The 23,172-nt window shown below is 42.6% G+C and overlaps 1 protein-coding gene and 1 pseudogene across 1 annotated transcript; both read right to left on the reverse strand.

The window, feature by feature from the left end:
- Positions 1-5,969: 5,969 nt before the first annotated feature.
- Positions 5,970-7,826, reverse strand: LOC115540591 (uncharacterized). Its single transcript, XM_030352023.1, has 6 exons — positions 7,814-7,826; positions 7,428-7,650; positions 7,202-7,328; positions 6,603-6,901; positions 6,356-6,446; positions 5,970-6,133 (listed from the first exon to the last, which is right to left on the reverse strand). Exons 2-6 carry the CDS (start codon positions 7,622-7,624, stop codon positions 5,984-5,986), a joined length of 864 nt encoding a protein of 287 aa, XP_030207883.1. The 5' UTR covers positions 7,625-7,650; positions 7,814-7,826; the 3' UTR covers positions 5,970-5,983.
- A 5,202-nt stretch (positions 7,827-13,028) lies between these two features.
- On the reverse strand, positions 13,029-15,536 carry LOC115539818 (uncharacterized; annotated as a pseudogene).
- Positions 15,537-23,172: the final 7,636 nt, after the last annotated feature.

Raw genomic sequence — 23,172 nt, forward strand, 5'->3', positions numbered from 1 at the left:
GGGAACACGTTAGTTGAGGGGGGGGGGGGTGGGGGGGAGACACGTTTGTTGAGGGGACGGGGGGGGACGGGACACGTTTGTAGGGGTGGGGAACACGTTTGTTGAGGGGGGGGGGGGACAACGCGAGTTGGTTTTTATTGAACGCTCGACAACGAGAGTTGGTTTTTATGAACGAGACTTTATTATCTGAATGGGAAATGCAATATTTTAGGACAGATACACCATTAAACGCGTTTCTAATGACATTTCTAGCGAGAAATGTACATTTTCCTTACATAATCTTCAGTCAGTGAATGTGTATGATCTTTATTAATCTTTATTATCTGAATGGGAAATGCAATATTTTAGGACCGATTCACCGTTTAAACGTGTTTCTAATAACATTCTAGCGAGAAAAATACTTTCTACTTGCATAATCTTCAGTCAGTGATTGCGTCTGATCTTTAGTTTTGATAGTTATTAGGAAGATTTTATCGGCTCGCTCGCATGTTTCAACGACGTCAGGTTGTTAGGGACGCTGCTTTCGCTAAACTAGCAGCTCACGTGTTTCCTGCGTTTGTGTTATTAAACCGTTACTTTATGTAACTTTTAATGATATCATCTTGTTAGAAACACGTATATCTGAGAGCCACACCCAGTCGCCAAAAGCATACATTGACAGTGTACGTTTTGTGAACACTGGATTACGACCTGCGTTGAAGTTGGCACCCCATGTGTAAAAAAAACATGTAAAACTATTTCAGATCGTTTGTGCTTCGTTTGTGCACGTTTGTGCACGACAAATGAACATTTGTGCTCATACCATTTTTGAGATATCAAACATTACATTTTGTAAACATATGACGTCACTCAGCACCCCAATATTGTCCGAATCGGTTCAAATGTGTCTCAATCATTTGTGCATCGTTTGTGCACGTTTGTGCACGACAAATAAACATTTGTGCTCTTTTAATTTTTAAGTTATTAAGGTTTCATTTTTTTCACTCAGCAACCCAATAATGTCAGAATTGGTTCAAATTGGTCTCATTCGTTTGTGCATCGTTTGTGCACGACAAATGAACATTTGTGCTCTTTCAAATTTTAAGTTATTAAGGTTTCATTTTTTTCACTCAGCACCCCAATAATGTCCGAATCGGTCCAAATCGGTCTCAATCCTTTGTTCTTCGTTTGTGCACGTTTGTGCACGACAAATGAACATTTGTGCTCATACCACCTTTGAGATATTAAACATAACATTTTGTAAACAAATCACGTCACTCAACTTCCGAAGCTGGCGCCCCAAAGGTGAAAAACATATATAAAACTTCTTCTGATCGTTGTGCTCGACGCATGAATATTCCTGCTTTTATTGTTTAACAAGTGACACAGTTGGTCACGCGGCGTAGTTGTGCTGCAGAAGACAACCGCGGGAAGATCTGAAGGCTTCGACTCAAACGTCTCCTGTGCTAACACCGGTTTTTGTCTTCTGAGAGGTGAGTAAAGTCGTAGCGTACATGTGTGGCCTGTGGGATTAGGTCTTCTCTCTCTGTCTCGTGCTGATGTTCCCTGCTACACGTTTCTCTTTCCCCGTTACCGCTGACGTCACCTAATAGGGGTGGGACAGGTGGGCGGTACGATCAGGCAGGTGTAAAGGCACCCGGGGTCCTCATGCCGGTAAGGCACACGGGGTCCTCATGCCGGTAGCAGCAGTGTCTAGAGGTGTGGGTCGCAGCGCAAGTGGTCGTTGAGTGCTCGCCGACGGTGACACTGTCTGTGCGAGTGACGAGCCTGGGTCTGCCGTTCAGCGATCCCGATGGGAGAAGGAACAAGACGCTAACGGCAATCCGAGTGTCGGCTGCTGTTCTCGTGATTGGGGTGGAATGAGATACGTGTGCAGGTGCTGCTTTAGGACGCGTTTTTATTTCTGTTCGTTTGGTTGTTTGCTTCATGTGTTCTTTTTTGTTTCTTTCTTTCCCCCTAGTCGGTGGACTTTGAGATTTGTGCTGGTAGACTAATTGTGACCACCGGCTAGCGGGGCCCCCCCCCCTTGTTTTTGTTTTATGTACTAATGGGCGTCCTATTTTATTGACGACCTACAGCGACTAACTTTTAATTAAATGAGAATAAAGAATATATTTTTATACCTGTAAGTCAAGCCTGTGCGTGCGTTTCTTGAGTAAAATAGAGTTCCCCTGCTCTTGTCCTAGGGGTGGCGTTGTCAGCGTTACTCAGTCGTAGCCCCGCCACACATGTATCAAAGATGTGTCAGTTTGTTATTCCAGAGACTTATATCGCCTACGTTGTTGAAAGCACGCAGCAAAATCGCCAGTGTTAATTCAACTCCCATAGTGTTTAAATTCAACACTTTTCCAGTGTTTATATAATCCTCACTGGTTCTGAGTTAAATCAACACTTTGCAAAGTGTTAATATTTTAACTACATTGTGGTGTTAAAAATCTAACACTCTAAGTGTTTATTTCTACACTGTACTGTGTTAACTCTTTTCACTGGAGTGATATTTCATAACACTTGTGTGTTGTTTAGGACACTTTTAAAGCCCATGGTGCAGGTTAACCGGAAGTTTTGATTAATGGGTACATAAAGCACTCAAAATATGTATATAAAGTTAGAAATGTCTCCAAAATGGTGTTAAAGTCCAGTTTTTGTAGTTTTTGGTTAGTAACGGTTATTTTTTACGCAATTTGGCGACGACGTCACGTAAGGTAGACGCATTAGAACTAGCATTATGGCGGACGGGGATGAGGAAGAGGTAGCAAGACCCACTGTCAACATTTATGATGGCCCACAGCCATATAATTTCGAACCGGTTAGGCGTATGAGGGGAAATGAGGAAATCCCGAGAGCCGATGGCCGTCAAAGACAAATAAATGCATGGTCAGAGGAGAATGAGTGGAGAGTTGGTGAAGTGTCCTGGTGAGTTGCTACCATTTAGAAACGCAGCAAGGAGCGCTGGAGCTAGTAGTCTATGAACAGCAGTGCATACAATAACTTATTTTCTTTTACTGTCAGTGAATAGCATCGAATGAAGTCAACGTTTTCTTTATATCTAGTGACAGTGATTATGTCATTGGCTCAGATAAGTACCCTAAACTTAGTCAGAAGATCCAGAAATAGAAGGCATATTATGCCTTCTATTTATTCTAAATATGGGCTAGCTTGACAGTCCCACCTGTGAACCCCTAGTGTTTATTCTAAGCTTTTACCTTTCTCCGGTGAAAATGTTGTTTGCAAACGTAGCCGACGCCGAGTAGGCTGGTTATGTCTTCAGTGTGATTATTTTTGATAGTGCTAACTCGTTTTCCTCGTGATTGATTGTCATTGAAACTGTCAGGGTACCGCTTACCGGGAGAGAGCAGTAAGCGTGTCTGTGTCGCTGTGTTTGGCAGGTGTCTGTGTGGGCGGTGTCGTCCCATGGAAACTGTGGTGGAGAGCTTGTGTTGTAGGGAGGTGAGCGCGTTTTGGTCGCTGGTCGAGGAGCTCACCCCGCGGCCAGCAGATGTAACGTGCCTAACGCAGCATCCTGGATTTGAGGCATGCTGCCTGAATCCGTTTGTGCTAAAATAGCATACACACACTTCAGGCAGGATCATGGTCCCCTTCAAGCCAGCACGCACGAGTATGTTCATGGTTTATGTTTACTTTACAAATCTTTTTACACTGAGTCATTTGAACCAACAGTTATAGGTGACAGGAGATGTGTTGCATACACAATAAACATGCATAAGAAACAGGCTTTAAAATGACGTTTCCAACCTACTTACAGTTTTAAACTTAAGAATCTTTCCTAACTATCCCTAGGCAATACCGGTACACTGCGTACAGGCAAGCTATACGCTGGGCTTATGGCGTTTTAGGGAGGAGTATAAGGAAGCCTCTACCCTCTTGTGTGGTTTCAACCATCAGACAGCAATTCCAGAATGGTGGACCAGACCTATCAGGGCTTTCAATGGCCTTGTTTGGATTAAAATGAATAAAAATAATAGTTATGCTTATTCTGTTGTGAATCATTCAATTGCCCTTAAAATGTTATAAAGTACACAGAACACATGCATTTTGGATAAAAAAAAAGTTGATTGGCATTGCTTGTAATGGTTACTGAACAAAGACCACAGGTTGGAATTAAATCTATATAAAAAAATGGTTAGGCACAAAACATACAAGGAACACTGATGAAGGGCTAGACCCGCAATGTTTAATTCTAATTCTAATTAATTCTGCAATAGTGTAGTCATACCCGAGGGTCAGTTGATGGTTCTCTTTCTCTCACACACACACACACACACTATTTCATGCAGTGATACATGCAGTGATACATGCAAAAGCACATCAAGCAGGACACACAGTGAGCCCAGACAACACCGCACACAGAGGTTGACAAGGCACAGTTAAAATGATACCAAATTATTTTGAATTACATACAAGAAATTTCATGCAAATAACAACTAAATCATTGGACTTGTCCGTGGAAAAAATAATAATGTGAAATTAGGTTTTCTTGAAGCGTGACTGCCGGGCTAGGTAGAGGATGATGGCCTCCTCCTTAGGAATCTTGTCGAAGGATTTGGCGATGGGGGCGGGTGCATTGGAGGACAGATTGGCGCCAACCTCTCGAAGAACCGCGGGTGAATTGGCGTAGCTCTCCCGAAGGGCCTTGCATTAATGATGTTGCATAACCTGCAGACATAATAATAATAACATTACTTTATAAAGATCATGTCACTGATCACTCGGGCGCCATCTCAAAATATGAAGAACTACCTGACACTGCTTACCGTATGAGGCTGCCTCTTTGATGGGACGCACCCACATGGGCACCTTTTCTGAAGCGCGGATACCGCACGCAGTACTTCTCTGTCCCGTCACTTCTCCGTGCTGTCTCGCGATTGGCATTGTGATTATAATGCAGCGCCGCTAAGAGAAGCCTACAAAATAACACATTTGAGATAAACCCTTTGAAACCTTGGTGTATGACAAAATACTACATAGGCACGTTAATAAGGTACTATTATTACTATAAAGGCATAATAATTGGCAGTGTTATTCCATTGGATAGCACTGACCTGCTATACATCCCAAGGTATGAAAACCCTGTGTGCTTGGGCGCGAAGTGCAAGATGAGGGAGTGGTAAGGCTCAAGGGAGAAGGTCTGGTGCTGTGGAGACAACTGACGAACATCTTTCAGCAAGGCAGCCCTCATCATTATGTTCTCCAACTTGACTGCTGCCAATGAGCCTGAAAAGACCAAGACAGGTAGGCAGGGAGGCAGACAGACACACAGACGGAAAAACGTACAAAATAGACAGGAAGATGGACAGACAGAATTCCTTTTGAAATGAAACACATGAAATTGTCCTGCATATGAATTATAGCAAACATAAACAGTAAACAGAATGTTATGAGATTGCCAGGGAATGAAAAAATAATTTCAATCACAAAGGTCACATGTCAAAGCATCCAGACAATTACTCAAAGACAGCAAACTAAAACAAAACTATGTATAGCGTGCATAATACCAGTACTGTACCTGGGTCCAGCCACTCTTTGTTGCGCTGATCTTCGTCTAGAGGGCCATGGGCACAACTGGAGAAGGCAGGGGTGTCATGGTCATGGATGTCCTGGATGTGGTTCACTAAACATTCTCCATTTGGCCTCCATGAGCCGCTGGGTTGCCATCTGGGGTTGAGGCTGCAGTCCAATAGAGGTGATTCACTATAGCTGGCTCCACAACTGTAGTTTGGTCACACTCTTTGGATGCTGCATCCCAATGCCTTCCCCCAGACCTGTTTTAGAACAAATGGTATTAATTGATATGCTACTAACAAAAACTGCTTCAAGGTTCCAACAATGGATACATACTTTTGGCAATGTGCCACACGTCAAAATAATGCTGTGTCCCTTCAGGGATCAGCTCCTCTCTCACCCATTTGGCAAACCTAAGGAGAAAAAAAACCACAAACATCCAGCTTCAGTGCAATTCAGATATTTACATTCTATACTGCATTTTTATTGTAAATACCTGGCGATGTCGGTCCGTGATCAGCGTTGCCAAATGCAGGTCGTTTCCCCTCAGCAGGCCAACACTGCGCTTGAGGCCTTCAAGCTCACACCATGAGCTGTTGGGGACCTCTGAGCTCTGCAACATGACATAACAGTGTAAGTGTAGAATGCTGGTGGTGTTGAAGGAGGCGTTAATGAACCGAAGCGTTGCTGGACCAGGCATTATGATACACTACTCTAGTTAGGCAATACACAATAAAGCTCTATGCATGGTTGTAGTGGAAAGATGTTATATTAAGATACAATCCTTTTACCAAATTGCAGAGTTCATTTCTTTGTCTAATAACATCAGGTTTACCTGAACAAGCTGAACATCCACCACCTTGTTCACTCTGTCCTCTATCAGAGAGTATGACCCATACTTTGCGCAGTGCCCAGGAGAATCTGACCTGGAATTAATTACAATTTATGTTTCAAGTTTTTAAAACCATGGTCTGTAAAGACAATCCACCATGTCAACTGCAAATGCCAACTAAAGCCACCCTACATGATAACAAATAACAAAATCAAAACGTGGAACTGGTCTAGCTCTCACACTGGTTTACCTGCAGTCACCAGCAAGAACTAGCCCGCCATCCATTGCCCGTAGGTCACTAAAATTCTTGGCTTGATCATTCTGCCAGGCCTGAACGATTACAGGGATGGTGTAGCGGCGCTGATGGCGAAAGAAACTGCTGGCACTGATGCACTGCAGGCCAAACAGGGTCAACATTCTTAGTGTCTGTGTGGCCAAACATCCAGTAAAATGAATGGCCCCACTTAACAGGAGGTTGCAGGTTGGCATGTTCCTGTGGAGCATTGGCTGATTTTGCCAGAAACGGTGGCAGCCACATGATGCACAGACCTAGATATGTAATAAAATAAAATAAAACATTGTACCGTAATCAACAGTATATCAGGATTCAATATAGAGTAAGTACTGTACATTACTGGTCAAAGGTTTCATATTTTCAATGAAACACACATGACCAATACAGTATAACACTCAAATATGATGCCATCACAAACCAGCAGACTTAAGCCAGCCTGGTACATACATTGTAAATTAACTGGCAAGACAGTCAGAGCTATCAGATTGTAATTAGATATTCAGATTTTCTAATCAGATGGCCACGTAAACAAAACTGCATAAACAAAACTGTACCTGCTTGATCTTAACAAAAGTTCCTTCCTGCTGCACGATGCTACTATCCGACCTCTCACAACAGGCCGGACAGATGGCAAAAAGGCCCATCAGCTCCTCTTGGCAAACAATGAATTTGTCAATGCAACTACAACAACAAAAAATGAGGGGGAGGGGGGCGGTGTCATTCAAACTAACAAAGCATTGAGCATTCAATATGGTCTATGTTGGTTTTAGATTATCTCACTTGTGGTGGGGGTCACACGTGTAAGGTGGCTCCTCATCAAACAATTCCTCCTCATCCATCGGCTCTTCGGGCACCCACGACAAGTCACTGATGACAGTGGCATTATCATCATCGTCGTCGTCAACTGTCTGTTCAGGACTAGCGAGGGGAGTGGAGGTTTGTGGGCTGATTGAAGTCTGTGTGCCCACGCTAACCATCTTGGGCTTCAGGTTAACCTGCACAGCTGTGGCAGAGGCAGTAAACATACCCAAACATATGACAATCATGGCAAATCGGCGGCTATGTTTTGGTGTAGGCTATGTATTCATTTCATCAATGTGTATGGAAATGTCCTACTTGCAATGTTTTAGACATAATATCTTCCCCTTAAAATACCAAAGATTTACCGTGAGACCATCGGGGGGCTTCAAAAAACATTGTGGTCCCAGCGTCAGAAGTGGAGGAGGGCAAGGCTGATCCCCAGTATCGACACTCTCCACAGTGTCTACACTGGCCACGGTCTCCTGCTGTGAGGCGTCTGTCAAACATCTTGCGGGGAAAAACAATATAAAAAAAGTATATTAGTATAAAGTATAGTATATATAAGATATATAAAAGGTCACGGTCAAATACAGTATATGTGAAAGAGAACCGTAGCAGTCTAGCACCAACACAAAACGCAAACACACTGTTGTGAAAGCCGCTTGATGTTGACGATCACTGATCCAAACACTAGCCATGAAGCTTTCATGACGATATGGACATTTACTTCAGGGCAATTTTGTTTTGGCTCATATTCGTGAATCACGAAATATGCTCTTCTAATGTCAGACTGATCATGCTTGTAGATGAGGCTGTGTCAAAGGGAACACGGTATGCAAAATACACAGAGCTAGCTAACGCGCAGCTTGTAATTAGCAGCTATAGCATGATGCTTACCTTGGCAATCTCTCGCTTGCGGCAGACGGTGTCTCTCGACCTCGGGACAGGGCAGGCAGAGTGGTTTGCATGCACAGACGGCACGGCGGTAGGAATTAACTTCGCCGTCCTCTTACTCTTTAAACCAAGTGAGACCATCTTGGCATCCCCTGAGTGGTAAACCTCCTCCTTGAAATGCGCGCTGCATATTCTGGAGTACGCGGTAACAGAGCTAGCTGAAAAATCTGCCCGCCTAAACTTGACAAATTGCACCCAGCTTCGGAGAATCCCTTTGTCCTTGGGGAAGCAATGGACCCTATGTCCACTTTTGCTGGAGTTGTTGCACCCGCCACAAATACAGTAGAAAACCATGTTATCTACTCTCTCTCTCTCTCTATCTATATATATGTTATGCTATGCTATGCTATCCCTCACTATCTATCGATGTTATGCTATTCTATCTATCTATCTATCTATCTATCTATCTATCGATGTTATTCTATCTATCTATCTATCTATCTATCTATCTATCTATCTATCTATCTATCTATATATATATATATATATATATCTAGGCTATCTCTATTTATGTATTTACTAATATAATCTGACACTGTCACTCTCTCTCACTAGCGGCTTCGGCTGTCGTCCAAAAGCGGAGTACCCTACGTGACGTCATGCAATGCATTGTGGGAGAAATAAGAATCATCGCTAACCTGTGGCTAATAACCACTAATATATCACCTACTTTTCCTAATATTTATATTTTGTGTTACCCTACAACATCAAATACAATGGATAATTGTTTAAATGTTTATTACCAACTAGAAAATTGCCAGAAAAGAAGAAAATAGAAACCTGCACCATGCCCTTTAAGTGTTCACTATAACGCTGGATAAGGTTAACTCTTTTCACTGGGAGTGTTACTTCATAACATCCATGGTGTTATTTATAACACTTTTAAGTGTTCATTTTCACACTGAATTGTGTTAACTCTTTTTCACTTACAGTGTTACTTTATAACATTTACAGTGTTATTGTATGAGACTTTAGAGTGCTCTATGAGTTTTTAAATTCTAATCTGTATTTAGTGTCTAATACTTATAGCACATTGAAGTGCAATTGTGTTACTATCAGTGAAAAAAAAAACAGAAAGATGATGACATTACATTCACATTATAATTTGAATACATTCCATTCACATTACAATTTTAATACATTCCAAGCACCATCGAAACATTGTACTTTTACAAATAAAATAATGGCACAATGTAAAGTCCATTGTCATTGCCATAAGAACTTTGTAAGTCAAAGGGCTTGTAAATTTCAATAGAATCTGCTCTAATAACATTGTTTTCATCGGTTTCAAAGACTTGATAGGCATGGCAATGCTCATTGAACTTTCAACAAAAAGCTTGTTAACTAAAAAGAAGGTGACACTATTGACCAAAACAATTTTTTTTATACTACAAAACACAGGCATGTCATGTTTCGAACCACAGCAAATGACCAATCCTGCTCTGTATTCGGTCCCATTCATAATAACCCAGTTAGCAGAGAAAGTGTCTTCTGCAGCAGGCAAGCCTTGGGTGATCATTTCCTCATCTTCAACATTGAACAATTTTAAGGGCCCATATTCAACATTGTTAAAAGGACATGTCTCCCACTTGTATGCTATGGATGCTTGGTGTTTTTTGGCAAGTGACACTGTAATGTTTTTAAAGTTTTTAAGGTGTTTTTAAATACCCTATGTTTAGCCTCACCTCTCATACCCCATACATGTATTAAGGGTCCAATTTTCCTGATACAAGTAGGGTAGTGCAACATAAAGTGGTGTTTGGGAATCAGGTTTCTCCCTGGATATAACTGTTTGAACAAGTAATGGTGTTCCATTATTAAATGCTTTAGATGCACAGTCATGCCAATTGAAACTGATGGAGAGAAAATGATGTTAATTATTTGTAGTAAAAGCAATAGCAAGGTCCAGTTCTGATTTCCTTCTGGCACAATGTCACCAAAAATTAAAGGAACGTTTCTTATTAGACAAAGAGTCTGAATGGAGTTGAGGCCTATACCAGGCATGCAAACTGGCTCGGGGTGAAAAAGGTGAGAATGATGCGTGAGCTGAGAAAAACACAGACCCACTATAGGGTTCCAGGTTTATACTCCGGGGAGTTTTCTTTTACATTTTTTAATATATTAGGGTTAGTCACAAGCTAAAAAAAATTACAGGACTGCGCACAATTACGAAAAAAGCATTAATTTATTATGTGCAAGGGCAGCCCCAATAGGTACATAACTTATTACAAAATTAAGAAAGAATATTGAGAAGAATAAAAAGAGGCGGGAGGACAGGGCAATAGGAGTATGCCATTATTTATTTTTCTTCTTGGCCTGGACCAGTGTCTCAAGGGCCCGCTTTCTTCACTCGGCTATATCGACTAGTATGTATCAACACAACTGGTGACCCGCTGAAAAATTCTCTTTTGGCGCGTTTCCACTGGAGGGTGCGTTCGGTTCAGTTCGCAAAGTTGCGGCACGGTTCGCGTTTCCACCGCCAAAAGTGGCGTGACATGGGGATAAAAACAAAACTGCGAGGTATTATTCTGGACAATGGACGTGTCGCGTAAAACGTTTAGCTTGGGCGAACAAGGAGGTGGAGCATGGACCTATTAAAGCATGCAATTGTGATGTAGAACAAAATAGAAAGAAAACAAAGTGCTTGCATGATATTGAAGCCTACAGCGATCGTTAGTAACTTGTGTGGTGGTGCTTATCATTTGTTTACCCTCACGTTGCCATGGCAACGCGATTGCACTCTCATTGGCTGAATCGATGAGAACGTTTTAATAATATAAGGTCGCGGGGAGACGAAGCTCTGTTCGTTTGTATATTTATTTACGTACCATATTTTTGTTATGTTTGTTTTGGGAATCAGTTCTTGTCGTTCAGCGCGGCGATCGACATCCGGCCTACCATGAGGGTACTGTCGGCGGTGGAAACGCTCGGTGGAAACGAGGCATTTAAAGGCTCCGCTGGGCTCACGCTTGGCCGTTTCAGATGGTAGGCGACTTTCCGCTCACGCTGTCGGTTGGCCGCGCGGCTTCACGAGCGCGCGCATGCGTTCGACGAGCACGGAAGCGACAGTTCCACGGGAGTGCGCCCACTTGTCGTGCCGCCTGACAGAATGCTGCGCCTTCTCTCTGTCCGCTCGCCTCTCCATTGAGAATGTATTAGCAGGCGCTACAAGGACTCCATGGCTGGCCATCAGACCCCCCCCCCCCCCCCCCCCCCCCCCAAATGTTTTCTCAACGGATCTCCACGAATCACACAAGTGGTCAATTTTGTCTGCAAAACGGCGAATTTCGCCGAAAGGTGACTAGTTTGCATGCCTGCTATACTATTGCCAGTACTGTCCAAGTTCACCCTTGTTGGACGATTTTTGCGCTCTGAGTAGCCATAATCAAAAGCATAGATCCGTGACAAAAGAGCAGGTTTTGGCAGAAAATTGTCGGAAAGATATTCCAAGAGCAACTTTATCTCATACTGTGCCACCCCTTCAAGAATGTCGTGCATTATGTCCAAGGAAAAATTCTGGCAAACATGAAAGAACTGTAAACTGTTGTGAATTCCTTTTTTAATCCAAACACATGCAGCTTTTGAGGATCGGATTGCAACTCTCTGCAGTGCATTTCAAAAAGCTCTTTCCCTCGTAAGACTATCTTTGGATCATCCTCAGTATACACACTCTGCGCATCTTCTTTTGAAATTAAACACAAACGACAGTAGTGACGTCCACTGAAAGACTCTACAAAACCCAAAATTGTGTGCATCCCCAAGTTGTCCCCAGTTATCTGACATATAGTGCCATGGACCTTTTCAGATGAGAAGGGTAAATCAATGCCATGAGGCTCCAATAATTTTATGTCATCAGTCAGTCACTAACCCAGGATCAAAGCCATGTTTTTTCACATCTTCTGCATGAAACAATGAAACCAAATGAATGTTCATCAATGCAGAATTTAACTTTGGAGGCAGATTTCTGAGGACAAAGTACATTGCACCAATTTTGTGAAACCCACGTTTGGAACCAAGTGGATTAGCTGTCTCAAAGTCATCGTAAAACAGTTGAATTTGCAAAGAGATTGGTTGTTTTGAAAACAATGGATGAGACTTAAAATAACTCAATCACAGAAGTCATCATATCGGTCTTCTTTTGATACACCTGGTTTAGCCAGCAGCTCGCAAATATAAGTATTGCGGCAGATAAATTGGATGGTTTCCAAAATTGGAATGTACACAAAAGTGTCTTTCACTGGTACCTGGTCATAAGTTCCTGTATTTTTATTTAACCTTGTATCATAACGAATTCCTAAAGTTTTTTCCACTGGCTCGACAATTCCCCATTTTGCACTGAAATATGTCTTTCTTTTAGCTTCTGTATCAAAGCCCTCAACTGGGTTGTCAAAAGTCTCAAGACATTTTTCCAATGTAGATCTTACAGGATTATCTTTTGGCACAACGGAGAGTACTTTTTGCTTAAAGTGCAGTCCATCAGCAAATTCTTCCAAATCATTAACAAGTGATGTCACAAAACTATTTGCCAAATCACTACCACTGAGTTTACCAACAATAGTAGTTAAAATGGATTTCGTTTTTTCTTCCATTCTTTGACCAGATCCATTGTTTTCAGAACAACCAGCCTCAAGGCTCTGTGTGACACTTGTTTCCGCAACTTCATCCTGAATGAAAAAATCATCCTGAAATGACTCTGAGGTTTCTGCATCACCACTTTGACAACAATCTTCATCATGAACACTATTTAAATGTTTTTTAAAACCAGAAAATGACGTGAACTGACGCCTACAACTTTCTTGTGAACAAGCCAACTTAAATTTGGTGCTTGGATAAAAACTGTGGCCTAGTCGCAAATGACTTATCAAAGCCTGACTGCTGATATGAAGCGATTGACAGATGAAACATTTAAACATTGTTCTCATTCAAAATTTTAGCACGCAACTCACGAACACGCGGTGACTCGTCTGTTGAGGTAGTCAATGTTCAAAATGGTAGTCTGCACAAAACTGTAGAAATGAACCAGGGACTCGTCGTAATTTAAGTTGAACACGTAGTGGGATTTGAAAAGTTCATCAAAAGCACCCAGTGAGCTGGTGGCTTGGCAGGGGATGAGTTGTTTGTCCACTGCGATGTAAAAGGTGTCAATCCTGCTCTGGGTTCGGCCGACTTCAAGGATGTATGGTTTGCCATCTCGTTCTTGCAGGTGTTCATCGATGCTGCAGCATGACTAAAAACAAATAAGATACAAAAAACAACAACACATACACTGTTCAGTAATGCAGAGTATAAATTACCCCGTTAGTTTTGAATCATGTTCCTTACTGGACTCCTGAACAATAGGCCTGTACTAAGTAAACATAGTCCACATGGAGAGGAAAAAATAGAAAGTTCAGAGCTAAAAAAGTGTCTTGTAGGACTTTAAAAAGTGAGGGAACATACAGTATTTACCTTGTGAAAGTGCACCATTTTGTCTGCTGCATCCCTTGGACTTATTTTGGTCCTCCTCTTCCGTCCAGCTGAAGGTGGCAAAAGATGAAGCAGTAGCAGCACAGAAGCCATGTCACTGTCCCAGTCTGTTTGGGGTGGAATTTATCAGACAATTTATCAAATGAGAACGTAAAAATAAATATTAGTATTGTCAAACAAACATGCAGTCAAGCGTACCATTGTCATCATTCTCTGCAAGCTTCTCTGCAGCTTTTTAGCAAATGACACAGGTCAGTTGACGGAGTCAGCTGTTTGGCCTCTTTGATGACTTTTGGCTTGAATGAGGTGTCCCACTTTTCAAGCAACTTGGTGGCTGTTTCAGCACCAAACAGCAGCAGGAAGTCTTGATTGACCTGTTGATCATACAAAAGTGTTACATTTAGTCTACGTTGCACCAAATGCTGTCCTTCTTATAGCTCCCAACAGCACCCTGAAGTTTCAAAGAACAGGGATATGGGCTGATTGGCTCTAAATATTTCCTTTTATGATACAAAGAGGTAATTTTGAGCAATATGGGAAATACCAGGAGACCGGGATGACCAATGATCACATATTTAACTGCTACCATCAAAGTGAGCAAAACAATGATAAAAGACTAGAAAACTAGTTGAAAATGTAAAATGTATGACTTACTAGTCCTTTAACATCCAAAAAACGTGGAAATGATTTTAAGACATCTACAGTTCTTTGTGGGTCATGGACAAGGTCCTGGCGATGTTGGAACGTCATTTTCATCCTCTGAAATACACTTGCTTCATCAGGAGAGTGAACAAGAAATGAAATGGCCTCCTTGCAGGCATCTCCATCAAGTTGCTGAGGCAGTGTGGTTGCTGATCTTCGGCGCTTTGGCCCTTGTTCTTGAGGCACTGAGACTTCCTTCACTGGCCGTTTAGTTGTAGACCTAGTCATGGTCTTGAGGCACCATGCTAAATATCCAGTCCCTTTCACGCCATCGTAGAAATGCTCCTATTACATTTAAACAAAGAAAATGAACATCAAATGTGATCTTACAGCATGTGCAGATGTAGCAAAATGAAACAATAGAACTATTATTATATAACAGCTTTTCTATTTTCAAGTTTATGTGCAAAATGCCCTGAGTCACTTCCGAGCAGGGCTCTATCATTGTTTTTGATTTCACATCTTAAAAATACTCCACAATTTCAAATGCAGTCATATGACAACAGTCACTATCAAAGAGACAATAGGACCAACCACACAATTGTTTTAATACTTTCACTTTATCTACTGTAGTTATTCCATGATAAAACTTCTGTGCCACTTTACCATCATTGCATAACTTACATAGCCCTTTGGAGAAAAGGGATCCTTCAGTGAAGGAAAGACAGTAATAATTCCTAGGGCATACTTCTCCTTTTGCTGACGGGAGGGAAACCTGCTATAGAGAAAAGACAACCAATGATGTTGAGTCAGCTTTACGGATCGGAGTTACAGTATACAATACAAGAATACAGTGTATGGCCCTTCATTACATTTCTATTAAGCTTACCCATGTCTCTCGGTCATATCACTTGCCAATATGTTTACAAGCTGTCTCCGGGTGCGGTGGCTTAGTGAATTTTCTCCCCTGTATTCTTCAAGGATATCCTCTCCACCAGGCTTCCTATTCAAGGCATCTTCAACCATCTGCTCATACAAATAAGAAAATAATAATAATAATAAAAATGGTGTTCAATTCTCTCTTTTATGTCAAATGAGAGAAAAACACACTCATGTTTGTAGTTAAAGGTGAAAGTTTAGAGGAATGTCAAAAAACTTGTAAAAGGACAAACATCTGGCAAGATGCAAATCAATAACTTACTTTCATTACAGGCAAGTTGGGAACCACATGCTCTGATTGGTTATAATTTCAATTCAGTATAACTCAAAAATATTTTTTACTCTCAATTACCTCTTTCGCTGCAGAACTGCCCATGTCTTCTTTACTGGATCTACTGCGGCCTGCAGGAATACCATGTTCCCTTAGGTCACTGTCGCTTGATGAAAGTGATATGGTATCCGTGAGGGAAGATGCTATATCCGAGTAAGATGGTGTTGAATGAGCTAAAGGAGAAAAATCTTTACAAAAAGTAAATTGGTTGATTTTCATTAATCTCTTACAAGTCCATTAATAATTATACAACTATTGCCGTGTTCATATTCAGACAACAATGTACACAAATATGTCAACCCTGTCCACTGCCATGCACATTGCATAAAGAAAGGTCAGTATTATCTGCATAAAGGAGCAAAAACTTGGCTCTACACTGACTGGGCTATACACTGACAACATAAGGTATTATGATAACATCTACCTTCATCTGAAATCCTTTGACGTACTGTCAGGCATAGGTCTGGATGGGCCTCCATTAACTCAAGAAAAATTTCTTTGTCAACTGCTGTGTCAGTTTCATCGAAAATTTCAAGATGAGCAGCATCCTGAAGTCCAAACTTGGTTTTGACTGTAGAAATGCAGAATGTAACCATAAAGTCACCTGAAACAGACTAAATAACTTTGCTTTTATCTTTTTTTATTATTATTTTAGGCTTACATTTATTTGGGGCAATATTATGGTACTGCATCTTGGATTAGTAACTCTGCACTTCTTTGTGATAATGGTAGACTAAATTAAACAAGTCTGCCGCAACAGTGATACAGATTGATCATTCATTGAAATTTTTTTTTTTTTTTTAATGAGACACAATAGTCTACAATAAACTGTGTTACAGGTATAGCCTAGTTTTTAAAAAGATGAGCTACATCCAGTCTAGTGATATGAGGAGCTGATACATGGACAACATATCTTGTTAAGTCTCTTAGAATATCTTACCTTCACTTATAAATTCCAAATAAGTAAAGCTGGCGTGCAATTTGATGTACTTCTTTACACTGAGGTATTTCACTTTCAGCAACATGTCCTAAAACTGCACCTGGTGGCGAAAGTAGGGGAAGGGGGTGAAATAAACTATATTACCATATATTTAACCCATGGTTTAAGTGGCAATAAAGTTTGTTGCATACAATAATGTGCGCTTAACATGCTTCCTACTTTATATAACAAAACATCCTTAGTACATTGATAAATGCATTTATTACATTTGAAACCGGCTTTTCTAACACATGCACAGCTCTGTCTGACATATTGCTATCCATAGCTTGTTGGTAGTCGTTTTTTCATATGGCATGCTAGGCTAGAAGTTGCATCATATAAAATATCGGCGGCATCGACGACCCTCCCTCCACTGACATATTTAGTTTAGTGTAAAACACTGAATAGTAGCCTATTTCGCTGAAGCCAAAGCAAAGTGGAAAGTGTTCCCTTCGTTCATGCTAATTACTGCTTCCCTTACCATTATCAAGCAATCAATACCTATACTGGGTTATCCTTATGCGTTTGGTCAAGCAGAGTTAGGCGTAACTACGACGACAAAACTTGACTTAAACTGTCTTTATATAAGATTCTTACCTTTTTAACAGAATATTCCTGAAAAGAACGTTCTCTCTCCCCTTTACAGCTATGTAAATGAGCAAAGTGCAATTATCTGTCGAGCTCACATTACCACAAGCTGCCAGCTACTAACGTTATGACAAATTCAAATTCTAACGTCTGCATTTTTCGAGAGAATACCCCCCCCCCCCCCCCCCCCTTCATTCAAAAGAAATAAAATGGCTCGCATTTCTTTTAAAACACTGTTAAGCACTTATTATATGTACATTTATTTTCTCTGTATAAACCTGTGGAAGATGGTCAGCTTTACTTAGGCTAAGGAATCCTGGCGTTTAGGCTACCAGACAGTTTATTAGTAGCGTAACCTAAGCTTCCACATTGGCAAAATGTTGCGTGCTTTAGATAAATACCGTTATTAAAAATGATTTCAAATATTTAGGCCTAATTATGATTTTAATTAAAACAAACTTAAAAATTCTAATGTATGGTTCTTACCTTAACAAACTCCACGATCGATCTCGACGCCAAACTTCTAGCAGCCTCTTCATGCCCAAGAGCGCGTAAAAACCGGATGTAGAAATCAACTCCAAATAAGTGATGGGTATTGACTCCTTGAAATAACCTCAGCTACAGAGCGTTTTCAGCACTGTAAGTGTTACAATAACTCTAAAATCAACACTTGTTAACTCTGAATAGTTAACACCGAAATTTTTAACTCAAATTAACACTACCGATTTTGCTGTGCAGTTGTCATTATTCAGGTAAGACACGCTAAATCACGCTTTTCAAACGTTAGGATGAAGTGAGTTGAAGGTCAAGTGCAGATGGCAACATGGCCAACGGAGGAAGATGGCATGTCTTAGTTTGTGATTGTCATATGCTAAGAAAGTTTAAGTTAAAAAACTAACCAAATTCATTGTATTTAGTAACAAACTTGGTCAATTAAAGCAGATGCAGATTGTGGTTCTGATTATGTTAGATTTAAGAGAAGAATCAATGAAGAATGTTCAGTTGTAAGATGTGTGATGGCAAAACAGAGATGAAAGAAATGAAAACCTGAACCACAGAGAAAATTGTATTTACTGAACAATGAACACATGTATGGAAGAGAACTGAACTACATATTAGGTTTTCTGAAGGAAACACAAGTTTAGGTTCTGCACACAGTATCATGTAATCATTGTTATTCAGTTGCTGGTCATGTAGAAAATGTGTCATACTGAAGAAAAAAAAAAGAAATGTTACTGTGTGCTTGTAAGCCCTAAAATAAACTGATGGTGGGAAATTAATTGCAGTAAGTTGAAGTCTGTCAGTGCAACAAAAAACGGTCTCAAAAAAGCCTCTGCTGACAGAAGGACAGGGCCCAGGGCAGCCTATATGATGTGATGTGATGGTTGTTGGCGGAAAGGTGGCCAAGAGGCAGGAACACAAAAGTCAATTAAGATTGATTGGAGAGGATGGATGGCTGAAAAAACTGGCTCTTTTTTCACTCCTTTGTATAAATTATGACATGTGGTTGTATTTTTGTTTTGGCTGGTGAAGTTGTGACTTTGTTGGCGAGGTCATCACATCTGTCACGCAGCGTCCTGCTACGCGGTCCACTACCTCCACCTAGTGGCCACTTGGCGTCGGTGGTTCTTCTCCTTCCACACCTGTGTGCTGTCAGCTCATCACCAGTTCCTTCTTCAGTCGGAGATCTCCTGCCAGTCGGCGCCAGTTCGTCGTTACTCCTGCACAGTCAGTATCGGTCCAACTAGTATTCTCGAGCTTTCCTACAGTCTGTCCCCGTGGTAACACTCTCCTTCCTTTCTTAGTACTCTCCGGACACCAGCTTGCCTGACTACCCGCCTGCCTTCGCCCTGCTTGCCCGTTATCGAACCCCTGCCTGTCGGACTCTCCTCCCGGTTCCTGATTCCCCGCTTGTTCTGACGCTCCTCCTGGTTCCTGATTCCCCGCTTGTTCTGACGCTCCTCCTGGTTCCTGATCCCCCGCCTGTTCTGACGCTCCTCCTGGTTCCCGACCCTCCGCCTGTTCCGACGCACCTTCTGGTTCCCGACTCCCCGCCTGTCTGACGCTTCTACGTTCCAATAAACCCCGTTCCCTTTACCTCGTCTCTGCCTGTGTCTGCGCTTGGGTCTCCACGTTCCGTACCCCCTAACAACATCGCTCCCAGAGAACAGACGATCTCCTGCAGAAGGCCACGTAGTGTCCAAGAGAGCTCCTGGTCGGCCCTGGAAGATATGCCACAATGCCTCGAAGTGTAAATGGCTCGTTGTGTAAGGTGATGTTGGCGGGGAATTCCTCCAGTGCAAAGAACCTCTCTGTGCCTGTTTCGATGTACAGTGCCGCTCCAGTGTTATATGTGTGTGTGTGTAACCACACCTGTGCACCTAACAATGCCAGTTGAAGGGTCCTCTGTTTTTAGGGGGCTAGGACAATTTCCGGGGGACTGAAGTGGTCGAAAACATTTTGAAGGGGGTAGATTTAATCCCCCCTCAACTGACGCTTGAAGTGCTCGCATTCCCTCTGTATGCAGTGTGTGCACATGAACTTGAACTAGAGGAACATCTCTTGTCTGTTTCAGGCTGTAGCTGCAGTAAGGAGAGGAGCACAAGGCTTGGAGCACAACAGATGGGGCCTCCTTCAATGTTGACGTTGTTATGTTTGCAACATTGCATGCAGCATTGACTTCATTTACGCCTGACACCAACGGTTCACAGCTAAAAGCTTCAACCAGGATTTTTGCCCTTTGCTTGTACGCATCTTTGTTTACCCCTTTTGTTACGATGAAGTGGACCAAATTGAATAATGAACTCTTGCTCTGTTGGATGTACCTGCTGAAGCTGTTGCTGTCACAGAAGGCAGAGCACAGGCACTGGAGGAAAGAGTCAAATGCACATGTATTTTTTACAGCTACATGCATTTTCCCCAGTTTTATAGGGTGACTGGCAAGGTGGTTGCCATTTTTCATTAATCCAATGGATATTTTTTGTTGCGGGGCAGAATCTTTGTGAAGCCACTCTGGACATGGTGTCAAATATGACTTCCTCTTTTTGGGGGGCCCACCAAGGCCTCGCCAGTTCGGCTCATTTTTGTCTGTGTCCAACAGTGTTTCATTTGAACTCTGCCTCAACGTGAGCAAATTTTTGAACCCTGCCTCAACGTGAGCAGAACTGGCAGTAATGTTTTGGCTTTTGAAGGCTGTTACCATAATCCCAGTCCATAGAGGAAGGTAGGAAGACAGTCGAATGAGATGTGGGACGAGCTCGGGTAAAAAATGCAAATTGTCCCAGGGACGCAGGAAGTGGGGTGCTCCGGGTGCTGCCGCACCCCCTCTAGTGGACAACAGACGCAACTACAACACTTGAACTCAGGCAATGCCGCGGGTTTTTTTTTTTTTTTTTTTTTTTGAATTATTATTCTAAAATAAAAACACAAAATTTGAATGTTGTCTACTGTTTTTTCATACTTATAGGTAGTTTTAAATGTAATTTAAAATGTTGGTTTGAAATGAGTGGTACACTTTTAGACATCAACCAGACCGGAAAGAACAGTGGCGTAGAACAACGTTCTATTGACAGGGTTTGTTTAGCTTGTGTTAGCAAAGTAGCAGCCAGCAATATGAGCCAGAAAAGAATTTCAGATTTTTTTAAAGATGGAGGGGGGCAAAAGGCCAAAGAAAAAAAGTCATCTAATGATGGAGGGAACGAAGAGGAAGAGGATGAGATGCCTTCATCATCAGGGCAGCTTTCTCCACAGCTAATGCTAACTGGCTGTGAGAGCATCAGTGAGGCTACCTCCCCAGTCACGGCCGAGGCAACAAGTGTACCCGACGATGGACCAGTTCAGCCATCAGCACACTCGTTCCCAGCCAGACGTTTCGGTAAGGAAACCTTCTCCAGGTCCTTGAACTCTGGCTGGTTTCAGCGATGGACGTGGATCCACTACGTTAAGGAGCATGACATCGCCCTGTGTTTTCATTGCTGCTCCGCGATCAAGAAGGGCCTAATCCATTCAGATGCAGCAATAAGTGGTGGCAGTTTTGTGAAGGGGGGCTTCCGAAACTGGAGAAAGGCAACCGAAAAGTGTAATAGTCACGAGAAGTCGCGCTGTCACATTGAAGCTGTACACAAACTAGCGGCATTAAAGAGTACCCCAATCAACGCATTGCTGTCAAACGCAATAGCAAAAAATCAGTTGACTGCCCAGACAGTGTTGGAGCTGGCCTTCAGATCCCTTAAATTCCTGGGACGCGAGGGGCTACCAATCAGAGGACAAGATCACCGTGATGGAGTGTTTTGGCAGCTGATGCTGGAGAGGACATACGCCGATCCAGCAGCACGCGACTGGCTCCTCAGGCGAGACAATTGGATGGGGTGCGAGTGCCAAAACGAGATTCTGGAGCTTCTGGCTCATGCTGTGCAGAGGAAGATAATGGCAGAAGCGCAAAGCTCCCCATACTATGGCTTGATTGCAGACGGAACAACAGACATCACATCGTGCGAACTGTTTTCCTGCCATTTGTTCTACACTGACCAACAGTTCACCCAGAAGTGCCAGTTTTTGGGATTTTACAACGCAGCTGACACTACATCTGAGACTTTGTTCCGGTGTATCAAGGATTTGTTTTTGCGCTTGAACCTACCTCTAAATAAGCTGCAGGGGTATTGTTTCGATGGGGCCAGCAACATGTCTGGGAAATTTTCGGGGGTTCAGGCGAGACTCGGGAAGGAATGTCCAGGATCATTGTTTGTGCATTGTGTCAACCACTCCCTTGACCTGGTGCTACAAGAGGTTGCACGAGAGGTACCGCTGATATCGGAAACACTCCAGTTTGTGCAGAGCGTATCAGTTGTCATTAGAGAATCCGCCAAGCGAAAGAGCTTGTTCGAGTTGTCGTTCGGTGAGGAAGAAGAAACATGCAGCCTCCTTGGTTTGTGTCCCACAAGATGGAGCGTCAGAGCCACTGCCATATCCAGAGTGAAACGCTTGTTTTGCGCAGTTCTCCAAACACTCCAAACACTCCAGCAAGACCGCAACATTCGAGGGGACACTAGATCTAAGATCGGTGGAATTCTCAAACAAACTCAAAAAGGGAAAACCATGTTCGGGCTGATCTGCTCAGAGTCGCTGTTCACTCCCTGAGAAGTTGTGGCCAAAGTGCTCCAAGCAGAACATTCCACCGTCGCTGGAGTGCTAGAGTGTGTACGGACCCTGGGGGAGTGCGTGCGAGCCTTGCGCACCGAAGATGCAGTGGATGAAATGCTGAGAAAAACAACCGCATCAGCAGCTGCACATGGCCTCAAGATGCCGGACCCAAATGTCCGCCTTGTAAAAACGCCATCAAGGTTCCGCGACACAGCCCAGGCTGAGGACATCGTCCCTTCAAAAGGAGTACCAGCTTGGAAGAGAGAGTTTTTTGAAGCGGCAGACCTTGTGAGCTGTGAACTGGACCGGCGGTTTGATCAGAGTGGGATGGCAACAGCTGCTCTCAGGGAGTCCGTGCTGCTCAATGCAGCCAAAGGATCGATTGACACAGAGGCCCTGAAGACCCTGAAGTTGCCAGAAAACATCAAGGTGCCTGCTCTTGAGCTGCAGTTACAGATGCTGGGAGGGCTAACCAAACAGGAATGCTTTCAAAATCTCAACCACCTTGCAACGTACATGTCCAGCCTACACGTCCAAACCCGATCACTCTTCAAAGATGTGGAAGCACTCCTCCATCTCTGCCTGTCTCTCCCTGTTTCTGTGGCCTCATCCGAGAGGTCATTCTCGGCACTTCGCAGGCTGAAGACCTGGCTTCGCAACACCGTCACTCAGCGGAGATTGACCCA

Source organism: Gadus morhua, chromosome 3 (assembly GCF_902167405.1).
Source record: "Gadus morhua chromosome 3, gadMor3.0, whole genome shotgun sequence".
NCBI classification, from domain to species: Eukaryota; Metazoa; Chordata; class Actinopteri; order Gadiformes; family Gadidae; genus Gadus; species Gadus morhua.